Consider the following 27,229-nt stretch of genomic DNA (forward strand, 5'->3'; position numbering starts at 1 on the left):
CTATTTGTTTCAGTGGGAGCTAATCTCATTATTGCTAACACAGCAACACACACCAAATACTGGATCATAGGAGTCAATTCCTAGGGGCCGAGGTCCCTTCACCACACACCATAAAATATCGGAGGGGGCTGGGCCCCACCCAAAGTTGATGGGCATTGCCATTCATATGGTGTGTGTGTGTGTGCCATGTCATGTGATCCATTATGTAGGGTGGGGCTTGCCTAGGTTCCCCAGTATTTTATTCAAGTTGGCACCCCTATACTGGATACTTTTCTGAATAGTGCCATTTTAATCAAGTTTTATCTAAGGATTCAACTGCTTAGACATTCCTTCAAGAACCTTAAATTAGTGGTGGCCATGTGGTATCTTCTTAAATGTAACTTAGAAGCACTGCTTGTCTCCAAACTGAGGTCTAGTACAAACCCAGGGATGCCACCACAGATCCTGAGTCAACCTTCCAACAAAGTCTGGTTTTCCCTCTCGCCATTTAAGTTCTCCTAACTCAACCACTTCACAATCGAAACTGTAGTTATTTATTCCACTGACTTCAGCAGGGTTCGAATTGGAAACTTTAAAAATATTATTATTGGTCCATCTTCTGATAAGTGTTCACTTTGCAAAATTCCACAGATGAAGAATAATGCATTTTACTTCAGTGTTGAAGGGAGATGAGAGGGGAATAGGAAGAAACAGGAGGGGAACTTCCGATTTTGTTTTTTAAAAGTTGCAAGTGAAAGAAAGGAAGAAAGCATTAGCAAGTGATAGCTGATTGAAAGTTCAGACTGTTCAGTTTAAGACAGTAAATGAATGTGTATTAGATGTTAAATAGAATTTTGTATGTTTTTAGGCCACCTTATTATATATATATAGATATATATATAACAGTGCATTTTTAATCTATATCAGAATTATAAATGTTCAGTAAATGTCTGCAACTCCTACTTGAAGTCCGTGAGAAATCTCACTTTAAAAAAAGTATGAAGTCTGTTTAAGCCTTTGCTTTTTCTTCTTTTTACCAGTTTAAAAAACAAAAAAGCAAGGGTTGCTGGGAGAAGTTAGTTTTGATTGGCATAAATATGTTGAAAGCTTCACACTTTCTCTGCACTGATGGCTGTACAGTTGAAAAGTTGCACTCAACACCTTGCGATAATGCATACTTGTTTTCTGTTCTTATTATCTGTCATGATCTACACTTCCCACTGTGAATTTTTAAACGTGGTGCTCTCTTAATTTTTTTATGCATAACGCCTTCAGAGGGTCACTTTGAGGTGTTCTCATGTTCGTTACAGGGAAATTGATCTACAAACTGTTGAGCCAATCTTTGTTTTGCTAGCAAAAACAAAACGTTCATCTCTTGTTGTTTCTTCCATGGTCATGTGTGACTTGGAGGCATGGCCAGGTACTTGCTTCACCTTCTCAGTTTTTCCCCTCTGCTTGCTACCAGAGTTACTCGTGTTGAGTTCAAAAGCACTGAATGTGGCACTGGGCACAAAATCCAGCTTCCAGCGACTTTTATCATATATTTTTTTTTAAAAAAAGAGGTGCTTTGTAGCCTGTGTGGCTGGTAAAAATATCCCAACAGTGTTGAGCATTGCCTCGTCCAAACTCAGAGAAGTCAAGAGGCAGTGCTTTAAAAAAATATTATAGGAGCCTAGGGCAAGGCTTCAAGTACCCAGTTTTCTTCCTTGCAGAATCAGATTAAAAATATGGAAATTAAGAAATCATGCACCCTTGTTTAATTAGCTGACACACAAATCACAGTATCCAGCTTTTCTCTGCACAGAATCCAGATTATTTTGCAGGCCAGTTTCCCCCTGCACATATTCCTTTGCTCAAAGATAAGTTCCAATGTGTTCAAATGGATCTTGCTCCCTACGGGTGCATATAAGACTGCAACCCTCACATGGCCCCTGGGAGTAAGCCCTATTAAACTCAGCAAGGCTTACTTTCAAGTAGATATACGATAGTTCTGTCAATTAGCCTTGTGGCAATCGCACGGCTAGTTGGGAGATGGGAAGTGCCTAGTTTCCACTGAATTGCGTAAATAGCAATCCTAACCCCACTTAACTTGGAGTAAGCCCCATTGAATTCACTAGGACTTACTTCTGAGTAGGCTTGGTTAGGGTATGGCCACAACAGCTCTGCCCACCCCCACGCCAGACAAAATACTTAAATTGTGACACCCTATTGCCGTTGAGTAGGCCCTGTGGCGGTGTGAGCTCTCATCCCTAAGTCAGAGGAAACATTTAGGGGTGTTACGCTCATCATGCAAAAATATTTGAAGTGTTAGTAATGAAAGCTGCAAAATGCTCCACCACTTGTTAAAAATCACCCTTTCTAAAGTGGATCATTAAATATAAATGGAGGTTTTTGAAAATATTGCGTTAAATAATTCTTAGTACTTGAAAAATAATCTAGCTAGGAGTTGTTCTTTTGATTTTGTTCAACGAGGTTTTTCTATCCCTAAATTCAACTCTGACTTCATTAATTTCAGAGTGCCTTGTCTTGGACAGATTGCAATCCATAATTTTCTTAACAAGGTCCCCATCTTTCTTTCTCTCTCACACACACAAACCATACTAGGGTAGTTTTACATGTGCTGAAATTGAAGACAGACAAGGTTATGACTGGGCTTTCTGCATTTTCTTCTTAAATTATTTGAAAGTTCAGCTGTTTACATGGCATGCAGATTTGGAATAAAGATCAAGTGCACCTATAGAAGGAAGGATGGGATATAAAAATAAATGATGGTGATTGTATTTATTTATTTATTTTTAAAAAGTATCCAACCTCTTTCCCTCCCTTCTTTATACTTTGCAATTTGAAGATAAAATACTGAAAATGGCGTGAAATTACAGGCACATTTCAACGAATTTTAAAATCTCATAGACATTTGCAGCCATAAAGCTGCAGCTTTCTGTGCAAAGAGAACATCTGGATTAACTGTTTATATAAGTACCTCATGTCTGTTGAAGGTTTATTTAAATAACTGCCCTGAGATCTTTGTGATGAAAGGTGGTGTATGAATTGAATAAATTAAATAAAAATAAAATGCATTTTTATATCGCAGGTTTCCACTCTAACATGGCAACATAATTTGAACCTCTGTTGTTACATGGCCAGCTGTGTACATGCCTTATATTCACACATATCATCTCATTTTCTAAAGCTGTAGTCACTGAGCTACTCAAATAGAAGACTGTGTACTTTTTAAATAGCCTTGAGAATTATTTTGTATGATAATTTTTTAAGTGAATGTGCACTCTTCAAGAAACGAAAGCTTGAGATTTTCCAGGAGTCGCATTTTTAAAAACAGTGTTTGTATACATTTTAACACTTTTGTATTTTCTATTTTGGTTTTATATATTTTTATGTATGCACAGTGTACAGATTTTTCTTGTAAATAAAGTTTGTTTGTTTTTTTTATTTGATTGGATGCCTCAGTCTCTCATTTTTTAACATGAGGGGATTAAAATGTGTATCTTACAAAACAAATGTTGCCATTAAGGAACTAACTGCACATGTAGGTAAAGATAAAGGGACCCCTGACCATTAGGTCCAGTCGTGACCGACTCTGGGGTTGCGGCACTCATCTCGCTCATACATTCCGAAGCCCGGGCGCGAAGCCCGGGCGTGCTGAAGAGCGCCCAAGGCTTCGGAATGCAGGCAGCTCTGCGCAACCTTTGGGTGCCCGGCGCGGCTTGGCGCCGGGCTCCCGAGGGTTGCGCAGAGCTTCCTGAAGCCTGGAGAGCGAGAGGGGTCAGTGCGCACCGACCCCTCTCACTCTCCAGGCTTCAGCGAAAGCCTGTATTCGCCCCATAGGACGCACACACATTTCCCCTTCATTTTTGGAGGGGGAAAAGTGCGTCCCATAGAGCGAAAAATACGGTAATTTGATTCCCTCCTGCCACAAGTTACAGAACGGGGGGAAAGGCAAGTGTGAGCAAAAAGATCTATAACTCCTAAGGCATACTGAATTTTTTTAAAACTACTAATTCACAGACCTCGCAAAGGAAGCTCTATGTTTAAGAACGCTTCCACAAGCTGGCCTTAAAGGTTTACTAAAGGCTGTTGGCATCGCAAGACTTTACAGCTACCTGGTGTGCTCAAAAGGCATGGATAAAGTGTACCAGATCTTGTGTTCCTCAAAAAGACCTTTCTGGAGTAGAAGTCAAGTCCAAATGGGTAAAGGAAACCATTTCCCTCAGTAGAGACCTAAATGATCTAGGCTTATTGGATGAGCATCATCTCACTCACTCTGCCTTCACAGCTCTTAACATCTTATAATCTCTACTTCCATGGCCTTAAATAATACATGGACATTATCATGCCACCAAGCTATTCAGAATGGATAACACACATGCTTAAAATTACAAGGAAAGCCATTCTCCACCCCCCAATAATTTTTACATGGTCTTTAAAAAGATAAAGGCCATAGCTTCTACTTTTCATGTTGCGCTAAATGTAAATGTCTACATTTTATTTCTGAGTACATGCAACTGACTGGTTGTTCTACAGTACTCTTTTCAGTAGGAGCTGTAGTACAAAGGTTAATTTGAAGGGGCACAAGCTTTTTAAATGCCAGTCGTACAACCTGTAGCCCCAGTCACTTTTTCTGAGATCTGAATGGCTCTGCAAAAGGTCTTCAATCCATTCGTTTGTCATCAAACATTAAGAATACCTAGGCTGAACCCAATTAGAATACCTAAGCTGAATCCATAGTCAACTTTGTGATTGTACAAGGTCCTAATAGTCCAGCTTTGCAGACTGCACACTTGCATGCGGGTTTCATCAACAAATCTGATGCCCAACAAATCACTATTAGTCAACTGCTGATTTATCATTTCTGTTTGTGAACTTATAATTCCGTCTATGTATGAATGTCAGAAGCAGTAATTCATGAATGCACAATTTTAAGTCAACGCCATGTGTTTGAGATAGTGGTGGGAACCCTGTAGCCTTCAAGATGCTCTTGGAACAATCCCACCCACCATCCCTGACCCACCATTAATGCTGGCTGGCAAAAACAGGAGTTGAAGTCCAAGAACATCTGGAAGTTCACAGGTTCTCCATTCACTGCTTTTAAGAGAGAATCTATGAAGGGTGTGTCTGGACTGCATCTATGCCAAATGTTTCCACACTTCTGCTTCCAACAATTTAGCCAACACTTTCTTGATTGGTTGCCTGCCCTTCACCCGAAGGTCCCATCATTAAAACACAACGTTAACAATAACAGAACAACTTGAAACCATAAAAAATAAGGCGGGTCCTAACAGTATATACCCAAAGTGTCCAAAGAGATGCCTCTTCAGTACCTTCCTGCAGAAGCCAGATACACCTCTGTGAAGATGGAGTTCCACAGCTTAGGGGTTGCCATGGAATGCCCTCTCCTGAAGCGCCACCCTCCCCCAAGCCTCTGAGGGTAGAGACACTACCCAAAGGGCCCCAATCTGAGCACTTGAGCTAGTCTGATGGGAAGGAGGCAGTCTCTCTGATACTTAGGACCTCAAAGATGGGGAAGCTCTGAGGAGATCTCTGTGCTCTCTCTCTATTCCCCAACAAAACTCACTTGGGAGGTTTTTTCCCCCTGAGGATAATGTGGATGCAGCGGTCCCACACTCCCAATAATCCCCTTGTTTGGGTATTCTGCTAAAGGAATCCAGCGGTCGTGGATCCTGTCCAATGCCCTGCTGCTGGCTAGGGCCATGGCATGACCCCCGGTGACATCAGGGGAAGCTTCCAGGTGTATTTGCATCAACAAGCTCCTCCCACTGGTTGTTAACCTTAGGATAACTCCCCGTTGCCCGGGGTGGAGTCATGTATAGATTGTTTGATCCAATGCCTAAGCCAATGCCACTCACATGCTGTAACCAATAACGCTGTGGCCTTCTTTAGCCCATTAACCTAAATACATGTGTCCCTGTGTCTTATTTATCTCAAAGCGGGTGGCGGATCCTCGACTCACAATGAAGACTACTGGGAATGGCAGCTGCTGGCTCTTCCTTCCACCAACACAGTCATCATTTGCCGCCTTTCAAATTCTACTGCCCTTCTAATTTTGCTGCCCCTAAAATTATTCCACCCTAGGCAGCTGCCTGATGGTTAAAACTGGGTTTGCTTCCAAACTGGGGCTAGATATGAGTGCCAAGGCCCTCTATTGACATCCTAGACATTTTTCTATATAATCAAGGATAGCTTCAGAAGTGAGCAATAGAATAAATAATTGTGTTTGTTTCCATAATTTATATCTTGTCCTTTGATGCGTAGGCACACTCAGGGTGGCTTGCAAACCTCCAGATACATTTATAGCCATTATACCAGCAGTTAATTTGATAATAAAGTGGATTCCGAATGTTTTCATTATGCATGCAACAGACATTATGCTGATTTGTGATGCTCTGTTACGTTTTATCGTTTTGTATTATTTATTGTTTGTAAGCTGCTTTGAGATTCGTTTGAATCAAAAGTGCCATAGAAATATGATCAATCAGATCAAACATTGTGACAAGCTCAGTTTAAACCTAACTTCTGTGCTCTAACGAAAAGTAGCATATCCCAGGGCGGAAAGTCCTCCTAACTAAGGCAAAGTTTCCTTGAAAAATGTCCCTAAGTAATTGTTGGCAGACCCAAGGACTTCTAACATACAGCTTGGAAGAGAACACTTCACCTAGCTCCTTATCCAACAATACTATGTCAGAATTATTTAGCCAAGTGAATTATGATTGATGGATACAGAATGACATATGCCCATAGGCCAATCTTCAAGTCATCATTTCAACATCCAGCTTCAATTGGAAATGCATTTATTAATGGCAGCGTTTGATAAACAAGTTTAGAAAACTGTTTCTATAAGTGAAAGTAAGGTTCATTCCAACACTCTAATTCTACGATTCCGTGTGTAAGAGAGAGGGTGGGAGAGAAATAGAGGAGGGCAGGGACCTTGAGAACCGTTCCCCATAAACCTTTATTATTATAATATGTTTATTTGTAGCATCGGTATAGCACACTGAGCAGGGACACGTCACCTGGCCACAGTTTTCTTCACTATGATCAGAGTGTGGTATTCCTATTTAAATTATAACAGTAATTTCTAATTCTGAATCTATAAATATGAGTTAGTATACACAAAGCAATGTTTTCCTTGTTCTTCTCTTTGATGATGGATTTCCCAGAGTTGTGGGTGGGGAAGGAGTATGCAGGACTATTTATTGTTGTTTTGGGAATAATAGTAAGCTGTTTCAGAGGTAATGTTTGCATGGGGGGGGGAAGGTAGTCTGTTCTCATGTCAGCACAAATTTGGAAGATAAACAGGCAAAGACTCCTAAAAGTTTTTTAAGACTTCACGCCATTACCGTGGGATTCATCTTGAAGGGTTAGAATGTAAATCTCCTTGAATGATAATGTTGAAAGAACAGTTTGTGTAGGAAGGATGTAACAAGTACAGCCATCCTGTGTGTGTTCTTGCATAACTATTACACACATCTGTGTGTTTTAATGTCAATTACTGTGCTTTCAGAATCAGTTTTACACATCTTGGAGATGGAAAAGGAATAAAATTATAAGTGTGCTAGAAAAGAGTCATAAAGCCTGTAGGCTGTGGGAAGCAGCTAATTGGGTTATTAAATAGTGACTTAGCCACAGGCTGTCACACTATATACAAAACGAAAAATAACATTAAAAATACAGAATATAATTTTAAATTACAATGACAGGCATCAATTGAGAATAGCAGCATTTAAATATGAAATGCCAAACTTTTAAAAAATTAATTCCACAGACTATTAAAGCCATCACATTTTACAGCCTTGGTAGTTTTATAAAAATTGTCACGGTCAGATTAATTGAAACTTCTATTATAGCTCATTATGAATCAATCATCCTTTCAATCCAGGCCAGTGGTTGCCAAATGTTTTTCCTCCAATAGATCACTTGAAAATTGCTGAGGATCTTGACGCACAACTTAAATTATTATCATTCTTTTTTGTCTGGTTATAGCAATTGTAACGTGCTGTGCTGTGCCGTGTGGTTTTTCAAATTGTATTTTCATTGTTTCTTAAATCTGGCCCTACTCTTCATAGTCGTAGACATGCCTTAGATTTGGTGTTTACCTCTGCAGACATGGGTGACCTGAGACAAAGTTCCAGTAGAACAAAAGAAGTGCCATGGTCAGATCACTTCCTGGTGCAACTAGACTTCTCTGTGACCCTTCTCCTCCAAAGGGAGATGGGAACCAATTCAAATGGTCTATCCCACCACTTAATGAATCCAAATGGCTTCCAGAGAACCCAATCCAGAATGAGAGTCCTACACCTTGCAGTTAGTGGCCTGAATGGACTGGAGAAAATGTACTTTTCCTCTGTAGTTGTACAGAAATACATATTGCACCCTTATATATACAGTGGTATCTTGGTTCTCAAACTTAATCCATTCTGGAAGTCCGTTCCAAAACCAAAGCGTTCCAAAACCAAGGCGCACTTTCCCATAGAAAATAATGCAAAACGGATTAATTCGTTCCAGACTTTCAAAAACAACCCCTTAAACAGCAATTTAACATGAATTTTACTATCTAGCGAGACCACTGATCCATAAAATGAAAGCAATAAACAATGTACTGCAGTCACACAATCAATCAGTAGCTGAACTGGGTTCCACGCAGTCACAAAAACAAAACAAGAGCCACAAAAATGCAAAATAAGTAGCAAAAACAGACAGACCTCAGCGTAACACTCAAATCGGAAATGTGGCACTCAAATCGGAAGCATAACACTTAAAACAGAGCACATTCAGCTTCTGAAGAGAGTTCGCAAAGCGGAACACTTACTACCGAGTTTGCAGTGTTTGGGTTCCAAGTTGTTTGAGTATCAAGGAGTTTGAGAACCAAGGTAGCACTGTAAAGGGAGGGGATCTTACATCTAAAATGGGTGAAGATGATGGTGAAGATGATGAATATGAAAGGATGAATTATGCAACCTTTTTCGTTGTATCTCTCACTCTTCCTTTCCCCCTCTAGCCCTTACTAGTTTTTTTATTGTATTCCTCTTGGTGGAAGGTTGTCTCGGCTCGTTAGTGTGAACTTATTGTGCAGACTCCAAAGATATGTAAATATTACATAATAATGAAAAAGAGATGAGATCACAGTGGCTACTACTTTAAATAATATATGAGGTAGTGAAGCATTCTTTTCCTTGATTATCTGACTCTGACAGAAGAATTATTCTTACCAACAGCTCTTGGAAGTCTACATCCCATTTTCAAAATATACTTGCAAGACAAATGAAAGGGAAAGAGGAAATGAGGAGAATATAGTACATTTCAGCAGGTTTCTACCACCGTACTGCCACATCTTTCCAGCTAACTGTTCACATTTTTAAAAAGAATTATGATGATTGGATAATTTCTCTACAACCTGCCATCTTGAATAAGACTATAGGTTGCTATTGTTATTTTATATCCTTTTTAAACTAGCAGTAAGATGTCTTGAGTAAAAACATGCTCTAATGCAGTGTTTCCCAACCTTTTTTGGGCAAAGGCACACTTGTTTCATGAAAAAAATCTCGAGGCACACCACCATTACAGCCCCGTGACGTCAGCGCGCAGCGTCACGCCGGGAGGGACGCACGAAAGTGTAAGTTTCAATTTTTCCCCCTCCCCCTTGCCTTCCTTCTGTGCCAACCGTCAAAAAGCCAAGACTTTAGGGCAGCAGGTCGACACGGAAGAAGCTCCTACCTAAGGACAGGTGCGACGGCCGTGTCCTCTTCTGCCACACTTGGCAGCCCTGCCTTACGGTCGTGACTCCCACCCTGATTTCTCCCCGCAGGTCGAGCGGCACAGGCAGCCCAATGTGTCCAGCCCAGACACAAGCCCCGCTTCCCCACTCTAGATCCTGAATGCGACCAAGTGCTCTGGACTCCCGAGCAGGGTGGGAAAGAGGACTCGCATCTGGTAGCCTCCGGGCTCCTCGCCTGCTCGAGGGATGGCATTGCAGGCAAGCTGCCGGCCGTCGCCATCGCCGCCCCCTCATGCGAGTGGACCTGCCCGGAGTGGTGGGCCAGGGGAGGCTCGCTCTCTGTGGGGATGTGGCCCGCACGCGCGGCCCCGCTTCCTCCTGCCCAGGGCTGAGCTCCTTACCCGCGACCTCGGTCTCACGCACGCGGATCCCACTTATTCCGAAGCTCGCGCCACTAGCCGGGGCTCTCACACCGTGCCAGGGCGAGGCGGCGCGGCCCACTGACGTCATCGCGGCTCGCCGCCGCCCTCGACTTCCCTGTTCCCTCCCCTCTCTCGGGTCGCCGTGGTTACCGAGGACTGCAAGCTGCTTGGGCGAACGTGGGGCATTAAGTGGGAGAAGGAAAATTAAAATTAAAACTCGCCTGAAGGCCGCCTCTCCGGATATCTTTCGAATTTTTTAATTTTTCCCGCGGCACACCAGGCAATGTCTCGCGGCACACTAGTGTGCCGCGGAACACTGGTTGGGAAACACTGCTCTAATGTTTGTAAAATCCTAACATGCTGTGTTGAAATCCTAACATTTTAGAACCGGAAGTGAGGTATATATTTTTAAAATTCTTATTATTTATTCAGTTTGTATAATGCCCTTCGTCTGAGAATTCATAGCATAAAAATACATAACGTAACGAACAAAACAATACCCTGCAAAATGATGTTTGTTAGATCTTTCCAGTATATAGTTTTAAATATAATTTAACTGAATTCTGTAGGAACAGTGTGATAGAAATAGCTAACAGCCCACTCCTATGAACCATTGTACTGAGGCAACAGTTCACAGGTGTGTCTTCAAGGTCTCAGCACTGGGCTGTTGTGTTGTAACATTGCTGGGTGAGCCCAGTCTCACCACAAATACGGAAATAGATCTAGAAAGAAACTCACTTGGAGGAATGCTAGGTTTCCTCAAGGATCCTAGATCCAAACATGAAAATGCTTTTAAGAGGCATTCCCACGAGAACCAAGAATATTTCTACAAAGAGTCACAAGAGAGCACCATTCAAGGATGACACTTTTCCACTGGCAAATTAGATCTTGCCTATTTAAGCATGTGACATGCTGACATGTACCTAATTTTCTGAAGGTATATTATTTATAATCACAGTGTATCCCTAATCTGCAAATGGTGAATTCAATGCTTTTGCTCTCAGGCAGGGAGAATCACACAAGAGACTTTCAAGATGTTCAGGGAAAACAAGAAGCATAGGTCTACGAAGAGGCATTTTTCCAAGTTTCCGAAAGTCAGTACAAGCAGTTATGATGACAAAGATGAATTTCCTATTGTGGAAACCCCCGTGGTGTGAAAAGAGGTGATTCAGAAAGATGAGCACAGCATACATTACAAGCCTGACAACTCTGACAGTGTTGCGATATCTTAATATATTAGTGGGAGAAGCTGTAGCATTGGCCTGTGGGAGTTATCTTAGAAACTCCATCAGTAGCTCTGGATCGGGTAAAGGGGAGGTTTGCACTGTGCAGACCTCCCACTACCTCGCCCATCTCCCTACCAGTGAGGAACAGAACCCCACCTGCAGGGAAGCTAACATAGGACCTCCACCACACCTGGTGAGTTGCTTCTCCTCGTAGCTACATCACCTCACCACAACCCTCATTTTCAAGGGCCAAGAAGTTGTCCCTTGCTCCTTGAGGGAAACAGTGCACTTGAGCAGGTTGCTACTACAATTTTCCCCAGAATTGCCAAGACACACAGGATGATACTGAGATTGCCATTCTTGCCCATGACACATGCTTATCAAGATACGGTCCCACCGTAAGATTCCATCCCTAACACTTTTGTGCCACCGGAGCACGATTTCTGTTCTCATCCTGAAGCAAAATTCTTAACCTGAAGCACTATTTCTGGGTTAGTGGAGTCTGTGACCTGAAGCGTATGTAACCTGAAGCGTATGTAACCCAACGTACCGCTGTATTGTTAACTGTTTTAGTTGTTTTCATAATTTTATGTTCGAAATTAATCTAGGAAGGCAGTAACAAAACAAAACAAATGTTCGCTATCTACCTTTAAAGAAATTCATCAGGTTGCCTCTTCTAAAGGCAATGAATCGCTATTAGGTCTCAGGGCGGTTTACAACATAAAAGTTACAATGTTGGAAGTACAAAATACATTATGAAAACAACAGTGGTACCTCGGGTTACATACGCTACAGGTTACATACTCTTCAGGTTACAGACTCCACTAACCCAGAAATAGTGCTTCAGGTTAAGAACTTTGCTTCAGGATGAGAACAGAAATCGTGCTCTGGCGGCGCAGCAGCAGCGGGAGGCCCCATTAGCTAAAGTGGTGCTTCAGGTTAAGAATGGTTTCAGGTTAAGTACGGACCTCCAGAATGAATTAAGTACTTAACCCGTGGTACCACTGTACTAATGTATACGAACTAATACAGTGGAACCTCGGTTTTCGAACATAATCTGTTCCAGAAGACTGTTTGACTCTTGAAACATTTGAAAATGGGCTGACTGCAAAGTCATTGGGGAAAAATGAAAAATGCACCTTGGAAGCCATTTGACTTCCGAGACATGTTTGAAAATGGAAACAATTCCTTCCAGGTTTTTGGTGTTCAGGTTCCGAATTGTTCGGCTTCCGAGACGCTCGACAACCAAGGTTCCACTGTAAATACATTCCTCAACAAAAGCCCCTAAACAGTATCCCAGACCACAAATACAAAATGCATATTAAGATATAATATTTAAAAACAAAGAACATCACCTCCAAAATAAAACAATACCCACCCAAGTTAAAACCCCACCCCTGTTAGAACCATAATTTTAGTACAAGGGGGCCAGCCCCAAAAGCGCCACTCCCAAACTGCTATTATTTACTAGTCAAAATAACTATTGAGCTTATTGCTCAACTAAAGTAATCTTGGTTGTCCTGTGAGTTTTAATCTACTAACTGTGCAATCCTATGCATAACTACTCAAAAGTCTATCCCATTAGGTAGAGCGAGGCAGCCACAGAATAAAACAGCAAATTGTTGAGCACCAGCAAAGGTGGAAATTATTTAACTTGCCTTGGGGGGAAAGTCCTCCATTTTGGGTTTTCTGCTTCAGATGCTAATAACTCTTCATCTAAGTAGTCCTCAAACAAAGGAATATTACTTTGGGAGCACAGAAGTCATTTTCCGTTTACATAAGACAGCTCGCTTTAACTGTAATGCTCACCTGTTTGTTCATAAGTATGTAGATGATTGGATTGCATACGGTGCTGCTCTTTGCCAGAATAGATGGTATGACGCTTGCAACCGGGGACACCAAGCCTGGTCTACCGAATGTCGCAAGGAGAGCTATAACTCCATAGGGCATCCAGCAAATCAGGTAACAGATGATGGTCGTGATCACCATGAAGAGGACATGGAATTCTCTTTTACGGGCAGAAGTCTTCCTTATTTTTCCAACCTGTTAAACATTACAGTGTCTTATTAGTAAGCAGTCCAAAATATCCAAAGTATAGCAAGTCAATTTAAATGGTCAGTGAAGTGTAGGTGGGTTCCCACCAGGCAAGACACAGTGATAACAGCAAGAACAAACAGAACTAAACAACAGGGGCAAAGCAACTGCTTATATACATTTCTGAAGGCCTGGGCCACTCCCACTCCCAACGTGATTGGCTGTCTAAACTTCCAAACTGCGAATCATGACTCAAGAGTTTAAGGGCCAATGGCAGAGGCCCAAATCCAGAAATGTTCTGTGATTGGATATCATGTATCGAATCAGAACACAGGGGCTCAGAATCCTTAGTCCAGACTCCAGCTCAGGCAAACACAGACCACTGACTACATAACAGTCGGGCCCTAGTTCTTTTGAGCAGGACCAGCCTTATCATTATGCAGAACAAGACAGGTGCCTCAGGCTGGCTTTTCTTGCAATTTATTGGCTGTTAACTGCTCCCAGATACTGGTTTTAAGCACCCCCACTGCCTCACCCCTGAAACAAATCCAAAGTTAAAATACAATTGGGTGTCACATGGCATCCGAAAAATACCCGGTACACCAGATTGTTTTTAATTAATAAGCTTACAGGGCAAATCTTAAGCATGCCTGCTTGGAAGCTAATCCCATTGAATTAAATGGGGATTACTCCTAAGCAACTATGTGTAGGACTGCAGCATCGTTTTCTGTTTTGGAGCACCCTTTGGCATGGAATTGCTTTGAATTGGCTGCTCTTCGCCTTGGAACGCTTTAGAATCTGAACAACGGATGGTCAGAATTGGCTCTCAAATAGATCCTCAGGGCACTACTAAATGGTTGTGTGTGTGTTAATTGCTCAATTTAATTTCAAAGGAAAATAAAATATTCTTTAAAGTTGTAAATATTGTCCCTCTCTAGGAGTTCTGTAGGTAAATGTCCTTGAAAACAGCTGCTGAAGAACCGATCAATCATCGCGTGTAAATATATTGTACTACTATCTCATACAGCTCCTAATTAGTGTTATATAACTGCTAAGTCGATATTGTCAATTGGTAACAACATTCTAGAGCCTGACAAGTGTGTGCAGTGCTCACAGATCAGGGCCTGAACAACAATTCTGATGTACAGAAATGGACTATCCCTGACCTGAATCATAGAGGTTACTCTTTGAAATGTCTTTAATAAATAAGATGCAATGTCTAAGTAGAGGGACTGCATACCGGCACCTATTTTTCTTTTTTTAAAAAAAAACTGGTTCCAACGCAAGCAAGTAACATATTTTTCACTCTATAAGACGTACCAGACCACAAGACACACCTAGTTTTTGGAGGAGGAAAACAAGAAAAAAAAAATTCTGAATCTCAGAAGCCAGAACAGCAAGAGGGATCGCTGCGCAGTGAAAGCAGCAATCCCTCTTGCTGTTCTGGCTTCTGGGATAGCTGCGCAGCCTGCATTCGCTCCATAAGACGCACACACATTTTCCTGTGGAGAGGTAGAAGGAGATCTTTTCCATATGTGGTAGAATTGCAGCAAAGTGAAAGGCTTCTGGGAATTAATTTACAATGAGCTTAAAAAAATGTTTAAGTATACTTTTTTTAAAAAAAACCCCGAAGCCTTTCTACTGGGACTAGTTGGAAAAGATGTTAAAAAGAAAGATAAAAACCTATTCCTGTATGCCACAACAGCAGCAAGGACTATGTTAGCCCAGAATTGGAAAACAGAAGTAATACCAACTATTACTGAATGGCAGGTCAAAATGATTAATTATGCGGAACTGGCTAGAATATCGGGGAGAATAAAAGATCAGGATGAACAAAAGTTTTATGAAAATTGGGGTAAATACTTGGATTATATAAGAGATAACTGTAAATCTTTAAAGACACTGGCAGGATTTGACTAACTTCAACAGTTTATGATCAAATAGATAAATGTATAAAATACGTGACATAATGAAAATATATGATACTTACCAAAGGGGAGGAAGGAAGTCCAAAGCTCAATAGAGCTAATGTTATGTATGAGATGTATTAATACAATGAATGTATTGGAATGTATGTTTGATGAAAATTAATAAAAATTTAAGTTGGGGGGGGGAAGATGCACAAACATTTCCCCATACTTTTTAGGAGGGAAAAAGTGAGTCTTATAGAGCAAAAAATATGGTATGTTCATTTGCCCAGTACAATGGATGTTAACATTTCATACTGCAAACAGGAAACTGCTGCCTGAATGCCCACTCCCCAAACCATATATTAATATTTACCTTAAAAAGCTGCTTAACACCTAGGCAGACTCACTGTTCCATCTGTTTCTGTACTGTCTACACTAGGCATGTCCAAACTTGGCCCTCCAGATGTTTTGGGACTACAAATCCCACCATCCCTAGCTACCAGGACAAGTGGTCAGGGATGATGGGAATTGTAGTCCCAAAACATCTGGAGGGCCAAGTTTGGACATGCCTGGTCTACACTGATTGCAGCAACTCTCCAGGGTATCAGACAGGGAGTCTCTCCCAGACCTACTGGGAGATGTTGGGCATTGAACCTGAGATGTATAAAGCAACTGTTTCTGACTATCCGTTCCACCATCTGTGGATTCTGAGAAGGTGAAAGCAGCTACTGGGGAGGGGAGAGGCCAAGACCAGTCACCCTGAATGGGCTCACACTGTTGACTCATAATTATCACAAGGCAATATCACACCGACTCTCCTCATGTTGGGCCTTCCGGAGGGGTGTTTACCAGCATCCATCAGAAGACAAAGCATTTTGGAACATCACAGAATCAGCTTACTTACAAGAACATTTGTCAGTGTGTGACTTTCAGAATCGGCCTGAGCCTTGTTAAGAAAAGCATGAACAAGTGGAGACTGCAATAAAACATTGCAGAATGTACTCTTGTTCAGTGTTCTATCTAGCCATTTCCCCTTTCAGGATATTCTAGTCCCACTTTCCCTCTGTCTCTTGATCATTTGTTCCTTCCTCACCCAAAGAAACTCAGCATTCCATGGCCACTGAGTAATAATAGTCATATTTATTTATTTATTTATTTATTTATTTATTTCTACCCCATCCATCTTGCTGGGTTGCCCCAGGCACTCTGGGCGGCTTCCAACAAAATATTAAAATACAATAAAAAACCAGACATAAAAAATTTCCAATCATCATTGGATTGGGGGGAGGGTTGCCTCATGAAATCTCCCCCAAATATTGTAATACTTCTGTAAACCCTAGTGTTCTGAAAACACTGTAAACGCTATGGTTTACTGCAATTATCCTCCCTCTTGTTTCCGAGCAGCCTTACTTTGGCAGCACATCCATCCGAACTTGGCACCCAAGTCTGTTATATATGTAAGGTTCTTCTTGTGTCTGAGGCACTATAGGGCACTATAGAGTGAGAGGCACAGAGTAAACAAGTCTTCAAACTTGGCCTGAATTCAGTGTCTTGAGTGCTCACAGCGAAAGCGGGCAAGTTACAAGCTGCATAGCTGGGCCCCCTTACAAATATAGCCTGCAAGAAGAGTTCATTACTGAGGCACAATTCCCTCTGGGCCCACCCAGAATTCTGCATTTGCCCTGAAGCAAAATAAAAAAAAATCCATTTACCCACAAACCAAAATAGATGCATTTATCCCCAGAGAGACATAAACTATCAGGATGTCCCAGGGTTGGGGATCCTGTCACAATGCATTCATCCAACCAACGCTCAAGAAACAATGAAGTTCCTTCCGGGTCTCCCATCCCAGCAACAACTGGTTGCCAAGTGAGATTATACAAGCTCCTTTAAACAGATGCAATCCTACGGTGCTTCCTTCTGTGTCTGCATTCAGCTACTCCCTCTAAGGAAAAGAGAGGCTTTCTCTGATGCGCCTAAGCATGCGCCTCTAGCAAGACATCCCTAGATTCTTTTTGACAGGTGAAACAACTGCAACAGGTCTCTAAGGGAGATAAAAGTGAGGAACACAAGGAAGCCATCAGGATTCAGCTCAGATAGCCTCTGAGACCTGCAGCGGCAGGTACTATCACAATAGCTTTAGAAAGCGGAGATGAAATATTCCAGGTAAAAACATAGCCAGGATGAGACATCAACCACCAGCTTTCCCCCCATCTCACCGTGCAGCAGCTGTTAGACTACAGGTGAAACTCAGAAAATTAGAATATCGTGGGAAAGTTCATTTATCTCAGTAATTCAACTTAAAAGGTGAAACTGGAAAATGAAGTCAGCATCCCCATAAAACTCGTCTGCGGAAGGAAGCATGAAGTGCCCCAAAATCTCCTGGTAGATGGCTGTGTTGACCCTGGACTCAACAACAGTGGACCAACACCATTAAGTCCAGGGTCAACATGGCCGTCTACCAGGAGATTTTGGAGACCTTCGTGCTTCCTTCCACAGACGAGCTTTATGGGGATGCTGACTTCATTTTCCAGCAGGAATTTGGCACCTGCCCACACTGCCAAAAGTACCAAAACCTGGTTCAATGCCCATGGGATTACTGTGCTTGATTGGCCAGCAAACTCGCCTGACCTGAACCCCATAGAGAATCCATAGAGAATCTGCCAAGAGACAGATGAGAGACATGAGACCGAGCAATGCAGAAGAGCTGAAGGCTGCTATTGAAGCTTCCTGGTCTTCCATAACACCTCAGCAGTGCCACAGGCTGATAGCATCCATGCCACACCGCATTGAGGCAGTAATTGATGCAAAAGGGGGCCAAACCAAGCACTGACTACATATGCATGCTTCTGCTTCTCAGAGGTCCAATACTGGTCTATTTACAATCCTTGTTTTGCTGATTTCATTTAATATTCTAATTTTCTGATATTGTTAATTTGGGGTTTTCATCAGCTGTACGCCATGATAATCACAATTATAACAAATAAAGGCTTGACATATCTTGCTTTGCATGTCATGAGTCTATCTCATATTAATGTTTCACCTTTTAAGTTGAATTACTGAAAAAAATGAACTTTTCCACGATAGTCTAATTTTCCAAGTTTCACCTGTATCTCCAAAAGAGAATATTTCCATTTAAAGGAAATGTGTTTATATTAACAAGCAATTTGTGTGTGGTAACAGGTAAGGATTCCTAAGAGGACACGAAACATTGAGAAGTTAAGGGATCAAGGGCTTTGAGGTGAGGAATCTTCATCTGCATTTAAGCGCAAGTTCCAATATTGCTGCCACTCAAACGTTAGAAAGTTCAAACAAATTTCTTTGCTTACTATTCTGTTGGTAATTTTCCTGTGGAATTACTGTTCTGCCCTGTTTGCTCTTTAAGGAAATTCTTGCTAACAGGTACAAGGAAGTATTATACTGGAAGCATCACCAGGAGTTTATGGCTTGGGTCAATGGCATATAGTACACAGACAGAAGTATAAAGCCAGAAGAGATGTCATTTCCTAGTACATGTGTTATTTGTGCATTCTACTGTGAAGAGTGGCACCAGACAGAAAGTCCCCTTTCCTTTAGTAACAAACAACCCCTAGAGAAGACAACCTCTCTTTGCATTCAGCCAAATACAGTATACAATAAGAAATGAATTTTCTTATTGTTGTACACATCCAGATTTATTTTTTAAGTGCACAGTATACACAAGAGACTTCTAACAGAAGTAAAAAGTGGTTTTTTGAATGAATATGGAATTTTGAAATGGCTAACGCCACAATCCTAACCATGCCTACTCATAAGTAAATCCTAATTCTGTTGAATTCAATGGGGCTTACTCCCCGGTAAATAAGGTGGGGAGTGAAGCCTTAATTAACAATTAAAGTCTGTTGTTAAGAATTCTGTGCCACATTCTCACAAGATACTGTGAGTGATTTCCAATTAAGACGTACTGAGTAGCTCCACTGAAATCTGTTCTTTTGGCTATCGCCATATGGAACATAGTGCAAATAGTTGTGTACAAAATTCACACATCCGTTATGAAGGTTATACACATGTCTTAATTCTAGTTTTGCCCTTTTTAAAGGCAGGTATTTGATTCTTGAAAGTATTCAGGTAATAGCTTTTGCTCTGACAGGAATCCTCCAGGAGTTAGCTCCTGAAATCAAATATATCTAGCATTACTCATAGCCCTAATTTCAAAAATCTGATGCAAAGGCCAACCCTGCTTACTCAAGTACTTAGAACCTGATTAAAATTGGACTCTCGGGGCTTCAAATGAGAAAAACATCACTGAAAGCCAGGAGATGTCTACCACACTGAAGAATAAGTAAAAACTGAAGACTTCTCCAGACAATCAATACATGCATAACCCTTCCAAATTTTGTCCTTTGCATGAGAGTTCTCCAAGTTCTAATTCTAAAGCAACATCACAATATCCAGCCAACACCTAACATGTGGTGGAGCCTGGGAAAGCACAGAGCATAAGCAAAGTTTAACTGCTGTACATGTTTTTGCAGAAATTATAAAATGCAGGAATAGCTGCCATGGTGCCCCTCCAGACATTGCTTGACTACAGCATCCATCATCCCTCCCCACTGGGTTTGTTGGCTGGAGTTGATGGGAGTTGGAGTTCAACAACATCATAAGTCTCATTAATCAAAGTAGAATAAATTAGGCTGCAATCCTAACCCCGTTTGGTTCCATTGAACTGAAGGACTTACTTCTCAGTAGACACTGTAGTAATTAGAAGTGCAATCCTAAATAACAAATTAATCACAAATACTGTCAACTCGTCAGATCCATGAGGACAATCAAAAGGCGCCTGGTTCATTAAAGCTAATCAATCCTGCAGACAACCCTTAATGATGCTGAAGTTGGTTCATCCATTTACAAATTAGGTAAAACCATCTTATTAATGGAGAGCAATGGATAATTACCAGTTCAATTCATTATTCAACCTAAACCATTTTCAGTCAGTTCATCAGTGTCCAAGACAGATAAACCCTATTCATTGATGGAAAGGTTTGATGGTCTGGACTTGGTGAGTTTACCTGTCATAGATGATGCTATTGTTACCCTGTCTGATCAGAGGAACAGCCTAGGTGTTCTCCTGGAGCCAAGTCTTTTCTTCATCTGCACTCAGAACCAAACTGCATGAGTTTACCTTCAAGGCCAGCATATAAATATATTAAAGAAACAAACAAAATGTTTACCCTGAAGGAGCAGGAGATAAAGGATCTGCTTTGGGTGCAGATGGAGGCAATCCCTGGAATCTCCAGGGAAGGCTGGCAATATTCTGTGTCTATACCTTGGATACTGTAGTAAATGTCAGTCAACGTAGACAGTACTGAGGTGGATGGGCCAAGAGGCTCGCCTGATGTAAAACAGCTTCGTAGAATCACAGAATTGTAGAGTTGGAAGGAACAACAAGGGTCATCTTGCCCAAACCCTGCAATGCATTAATCTTTTTGCCCTATGTTCCTAGAAAGCAGTTTATGAAGACATGTAGCTCTGCTACTGAGGGAAAGTATCTATGGCCCTGAAAGCTTCCTAGATAGGAGACGATTGCTCTCAAAGGAGGATAGGATAGAACTGTAATAAACAAACAGAGATGCCACTAAGTATAGGGGACTTACTCTCAAGTAAATGTGCAGAGGATTAGGGCCTTCGAATATGAAATGAGAGAAATCTACCATCTTTGAAATCCTTCAATTCATTTTTTAACGTATGTATATTAGAGGGCATGTATCTGAAACGCAACCTTCCTCAGAGATAGCATATAACGCCTGTGGCGCACTTACCTGTTTGACATCATAAAAGAGGCGGGCGTAGCAGTATATCATCACTATTACGGGGATGACTAAGCAGAATATGAAGAGGCAGATGATGTACGACACTGACTCTGGTGTTTCAGAGGTCCATCGGACGGAACAGCTGGTGCCTGCCCGCTCGAGCCCATAGCTGCTCCAGCCAATGAGAGGGGGCACAGTCCAGACCAGAGAATAGAGCCAGGAGCCCCCAACTCCTAACAGAGCCTTTTGGTAGTCGGAGCCACGTTTACTGGTGAGGGTGCTGTAACGTTCGTAAGACAGAATGGCCAACGAGATCAAAGACACAATGCCTGCAACGAGAAAGAAGTGGGGACAAAAATAATTAAGAGAATCACTTTGTGTTATTTCATATGACGTAAAGACTTAAAGGGTAGAAAGCGAAATACCATTTTCTGCATGATTAGAATGTCAAGGGGGAATTATTATTATTATTATTATTATTATTATTATTATTATTATTATTATTATTAGTTAAATTTGTATACTGCCTTTCATCCATAGATCCATAGATTGTAATAAAATTACAATATAGAAAACACAAAAATACATAAGAACAAAAACAAACCAATAATTCCCCCTCAATAGGAAGAAGCTGGCAAGGCAGACAAGGTCAAGTAACACATTTTATTTTCCGTTTTCCCTTCTATAGACACACAAAAAAGGCATGACTGAACTTCAAACTTGACATTTATTACAGCGATGTCTCCCTCCACTGAGAATAATTTTGCAAAATTCACCCCAAGCTGATTAGGGAACTTGACCTCCTGGTCTCCATTGATCTTTATGGTTACTTCCTTGTCACCAAAGGACATACAGAAGCTGGAACCAAAGTATAGTATAGTATAATATAGTATAGTATAGTATAGTATAGTATAGTATAGGTCTGCTTTTAAAGCTTTTGGCAATCTCAGAATTATTCAAAGAAAATATTCAAAACTCCTGCCTCTGTCTCAATGGAAATACATTCCCTTTGGTAAAGACAACTGTATCTGAATGCATTTTTTGTAAAGTCATGATGACTGCTTTAAAGCTATTTCCCAAGTTTTCATCAGGACACAGGACAATATCCCTGCCAGCTGGTCCGCCTGTGAGAGTGCTGGCAGGCAAGTGAGAAAGAACCAATGGAAGATGCACTCAGCTTCTCATGGTCATCATTTGCTCACTCATCCCCTGGGGGTTAGGAAGAAAAATGACAGAAGTGGGCAGCTGGCAATCATGAGGTGGTGCCAGGAAGCTTTTGGGAGCAAGAATGAGGGCCTAAGAAAGCAGATGACTATGCTATCCTCTGATGACCATGACGCTGAGTCAACCATTTCAGTGTGACTGATATTCTCAGGAGGATACAGACTACAGAAGATGTGGATCCTATGCCTATATCTTCCTTTCCTGTGGGATGGCTTGTCCTAGTGTGGGAAGTAATCATACAATCCGCCCAACCCAGATGGTTTCCTCCTACAAGTGAGACTCATAATCTGGTGAACCAGGTTCGATTCCCCGCTCCTCCACATGCAGCTGCTGGGTGACCTTGGGCGGGTCACACTTCTCTGAAGTCTCTCAGCCCCACTCACCTCACAGAGTGTTTGTTGTGGGGGAGGAAGGGAAAGGAGATTGTTAGCCACTTTGAGACTCCTTAGGGTAGTGATAAAGTGGGATATCAAATCCAAACTCTTCTTCTTCTCTTCTTCTACAGACATGAGTGGACAGCTTGAGTTCTAGTCTATAGTCTTCAGGTTAGAAGTCTATTTTCTTAATGGCAGAAAAGTATATGAAACATTATCATCTTTGTATCTTATTACTGGGTTTCACTTCCATGAGTCATGAAAGGAGGGGGGCTTGTCTAGATGTCATCATTGGGTTCCTCTCCTTCGATATCTGTAAGATGGGGTTTCTGCAAAGAAAAAGGGACTGCCATAGTGGTTAATCTTAGTGTATTTTTGGTGTTTGTTGGAAGCCGCCCAGAGTGGCTGGGAAAACCCAGCCAGATGGGCAGGGTACAAATAATATATTATTATTATTATTATTATTATTATTATTATTATTATTATTATCCAAACCAAGCCTTGGCCCAAGAACATTCTGACTTAGGCTAGCATCTAGACAGTTCAACCTTCTGAAGTTTGGCATATAGAGCAGATATGTCTGCAAGTAAACTCAGAAAGTATTTGGCAAGATGGCCTCACCCCCCTTTATCTTATAATGGAAGACTGGGGTCAGCAATGGGAGGTTTCTGGGACAGATCCAGCAAAGGGGTAGCAGCAAGCTGTTCAGTTGCCAAAATGGGGCACAAAAGATGTTTGGGAGGAGCAACAGATGTAGCAATGGGACCTGCAACTTTTCCAGTTTGAGAGAGGGAGAGCTGGGCTCTGAAGAGTGCTGTCCACAATCAGAAGTGATCTATCATTTGCAAGGCTGTCCCCTACAGATTGCAGTGAAGCATAAAATATTTGAATTAAGAAAGCTGTAAGCTACTGTTAAGGTACATGTTCTGCCCTGGATGTATATGCTTCTTTTATTTTTACATGGCAGAGAATTCAAACAGTTCCCCCTTTATGGTGTGTTCCAGCAACAGATATTATCATGCTGGCTGCCACGTTCATGCCTTGTCTGTGTCCTGGACACAGGGATAGACATGGGGCTCCCACCATAAGAATAAGTGCAACTGCATGTGTTGGCATCTAGAGAACAGGGTGAGCCAGCACATTTTTTGGAAGCCACTTCACACATTCAATACCTAGGCATACCAAATGGCCAAAACGGGCTACAAATTTACCAGAAGCTAATTATTAATCCACTAAATTGAAACAAAGTTTGCTTGCACTGAAATGCATATATAATGACAGCAACATTGGCATTTACACACAGCTGATGTATACATGGGCGAGTGGGAGAAGTGTTTTTTTATAACAGGCAGACAAGAAGCATTTGGAAACTAGCAGGGTTTGCTATGGATTATACAAGTGCGTAATTGTAGTGTTGTCTGCAAATCAATAAAGGCTGTTGTTTATTGACCCGGAAATCGTTTAATGATGCCCCAATTACAAAGGCATTGCCACCTCTACATAAGATTTGTCCCCTTTGATGTTTAGGAAAATACCAATGTAAACAACCAAGACACGTCCACTTAGTTAACTTCGGGGCGGGGAGGAGTGAAAAAGAAAAAATGCTTATCAAAAGAAAAAGTATTTCTCTAGGTATGCCAACAAATTTAGAGGATTGTGCTTACAGAGGGGAAAAAAGAATGTGGCTTCGATTCAATAGTGACTACTTCCAAGTGATGGAGACAGATCTTGATAACAGCTGGATTTTATATTTTCAAAAATGGAAGAACCACCACTAAATGCAAAGCAAGAATCTTCCTTTGATGGGCAATGCCTGATGACATATGATGTGCACTCTTTATAAAGACATTCCTCAAGTCATCACCCCTCTTATTGTCCATTCCGGGTCATCCAGCCACTGCCACAGTGTCCTTTCTCTTGACAGATCAAGATGAGCAGGTGACAGCAAAGGCTGCAAGCTGGGGCAATTAGAATAAGATTCCCTGTTGATTGTTGACTGTTGATTCAAAACCCTAAAATGTACAGTCATACCTCATGTTACGTCCGCTTCATGTTACTTTCTTTCAGGTTACATCCTGTGGCGACCAGAAAGGGTTACTTCTGGGTTTCGCCGCTCGCACATGCGCATAAGTGCAAAATGACGTCATGAGCAGAAGCGCCGAATTGCAACCCGCGCGTGCGCAGACGCGCCGCTGCGGGTTGCGTTCTTTTCATGTTGCGAACAAGCCTCTGGAATGTATCCCGTTTGCAACCAGTGGTACCACTGTATTTTATATAATTCACTTTTATAATTTTATATAATTGACTTTTTCTTTCTATTATTTGTATATCGTATTGTTGTCTTATTGCCGACGCAAATAAAGATTCATTCATTCATTCATATGATGTGTTTGACAGGGCCCCGCAGCCGTACACCTATTAAAGTTTGCCACAGAAGGACTCTCCACGTGGGGATCTGGTGCTCCAGTCGAAAGTGGTTCACCACCTCTGGCCTTGGAGTACACTACAGAGTATGTGACTGTTTGCTCCCCTTCAGTTTAACTTCCAGCCCTGACAGCTAAGGGCTTTGTCTACACTGCACTGCTGTTTCCTAAACAGCACGAGGAATCCATATCGGAGCAGATGGGAGAGATGCTACATTAGCACATTAGCAAGTAAAACCATCACAGCCAACCGACACCCCCAACTCCATGGACTCCACACACACACACACCCGTGGTAATTATTGCAAAGTTGCCCCGGGTCATTTGACCATTTTTTAATAGTTCTCTTTTCTCCTACAAAAACCACGCAATGCTTGCCTTTAAAGTTTAAGATGACATATGACTTTTCATTGCTGTACTTGCTCTTGTCAGACTGAATGTACAAGAGACGCAGGTGACACTTAGGTTACTGAAACGTATTTCCATGAATTTGCATCTGAGACTGAACTGATATCTACAGACTGGCTCTGAGGCAGGCAGCAGCACTTGCTGTTCTCACAATTAAAGCTCACGCACGCACGCGCACACACACACATACTGCCTCAGCATATATCATATTTTTTGCTCTATAAGACGCACCAGACCACAAGACGCACCTAGTTTTTGGAGGAGGAAAACAAGAAAAAAAATAATTCTGAATCTCAGAAGCCAGAACAGCAAGAGGGATCGCTGTGCAGTGAAAACAGCAATCCCTCTTGCTGTTCTGGCTTCTGGGATAGCTGCGCAGCCTGCATTCACTCCATAAGACACACACACATTTCCCCTTACTTTTTAGGAGGGAAAAAGTGAGTCTTATAGAGCAAAAAATACGGTATATGACATCACAAGATTCTAGGCTATAGCATTAACCCTTTGAATAGTATTTTGGATGCACCATTCCCACAGTTTTAAGACCATGGGCAGCCTCAGTTCCACCTGAAACAACTCAGCTGGACACGATTCTACCGTTAGCAAAACAAGTTTCTACTGTACTGTCACCACTGGTTCACTGCCCTGCAAATCGGTTCTTAGGAAAATGTTTAAATGTGAAAGATTAGAACCAGGGACACACCTATGGCAGAGTTAAGTGCATAGCTGTCAACTTACAGATTTGAAAATAAGGGGCCAGCAGCCTCGAAAATAAGGGATCAGCAGCCAAAATAAGGGATTTTAGACATCCTTCTGATAATTTTGGAGAGCAGCACCAGTTTTTAGCCCTTCGTTTCCAGAGGTTGCTGCTCAAGACACCAGCTGATGAAACACTGCAATTAAATAACTACAAGCAGCAACCACTTTTTGCACAAAACAAAGTCCAAGCTACGAAGATGCTGCTGCAGTTCTGTATCTTTTCTCTCATGCTCCATCTGTAGCTCTCAGTTCCATCAGGCGGGGCAGGAGGAAGGGGGGGGAATATAGTGCCCGAAGTAAACCCGCAGATCAGACTATCTATGCTAATCTACCACTACAAATCTATGGATGAAGTGCTTGCGGTCCTTCCTCCGCTTTCCCCCTCTATGGTTAGCCCTTGGAGCACCTGCCTGGGCCTCTGCTTCGTCTCTCTGAACTGCTTTCTCTATGGTTACCTTCGCTCTCCTCTCAAGGCTCCTCAGTCCCGGCAGGGAGGGGCTCCCGGGGGCCAAGGCTGGTGAGAGGAGGCCGGAGGGGGGGTGGGCCAGGCAGGCAAGCAACACAGTTGGAGCCTCCCTCTTCCCTGGCCTGCAGGGAGGGAGGGAGAGGAGCTGCTTCCTTTGAAAACCAGGAAATTTAAGGGACATCATCAATAAGGGACAGCAGTGGGACACAGTGCTGGGATAAGGGAGTTTCCCACCAAATAAGGGACGGTTGACAGCTATGGTTAAGTGGTGTGGCTTGACCTGGACATAAAGAGTAGGAAGTTCCTTTTTGAAATGTGTATTGTCTAAAGAGCATCAATCATTTTCTGCTCCTTTTCCATGCGCAAATTCATTAGCAACACATTCCAAGTATTCCAATTTAGAATCCTGGAGTAAACGTTTGAACTCATTCTACCTCCTGGGTATATGATAATAGATAACAACAAACTAG

General features: G+C 41.9%; 2 protein-coding genes across 3 annotated transcripts in view; one reads left to right on the forward strand and one right to left on the reverse strand.

Annotated features, from left to right (window-relative positions):
* Nucleotides 1–11,449, forward strand: part of ST6GAL2 (ST6 beta-galactoside alpha-2,6-sialyltransferase 2) — a 54,112-nt gene extending 42,663 nt beyond the window's left edge. Inside the window, exon 6 of one of the 2 annotated variants that reach the window (XM_081907392.1) lies at nt 11,158–11,449. In XM_081907392.1, the coding sequence (XP_081763518.1) occupies nt 11,158–11,209 (52 nt within the window). In that variant the 3' untranslated portion in view covers nt 11,210–11,449. Of the gene's footprint in view, nt 1–630; nt 3,432–11,157 lie in introns of those variants that run through there. The other variant, XM_081907394.1, reaches the window with a different exon arrangement.
* Nucleotides 1–27,229, reverse strand: part of LOC309367834 (vertebrate ancient opsin-like) — a 49,839-nt gene that overhangs the window by 7,640 nt on the left and 14,970 nt on the right. Inside the window, exons 3-4 of the mRNA XM_081907466.1 lie at nt 21,115–21,434; nt 13,185–13,418 (exon numbers count right to left, since the gene is read on the reverse strand). Coding sequence (XP_081763592.1) covers nt 13,185–13,418; nt 21,115–21,434 — 554 coding nt within the window. The remainder of the gene's footprint in view (nt 1–13,184; nt 13,419–21,114; nt 21,435–27,229) is intronic.

This window comes from Podarcis melisellensis (genome assembly GCF_964234715.1).
Source record: "Podarcis melisellensis genome assembly, chromosome: 4".
Lineage (NCBI taxonomy): Eukaryota > Metazoa > Chordata > Lepidosauria > Squamata > Lacertidae > Podarcis > Podarcis melisellensis.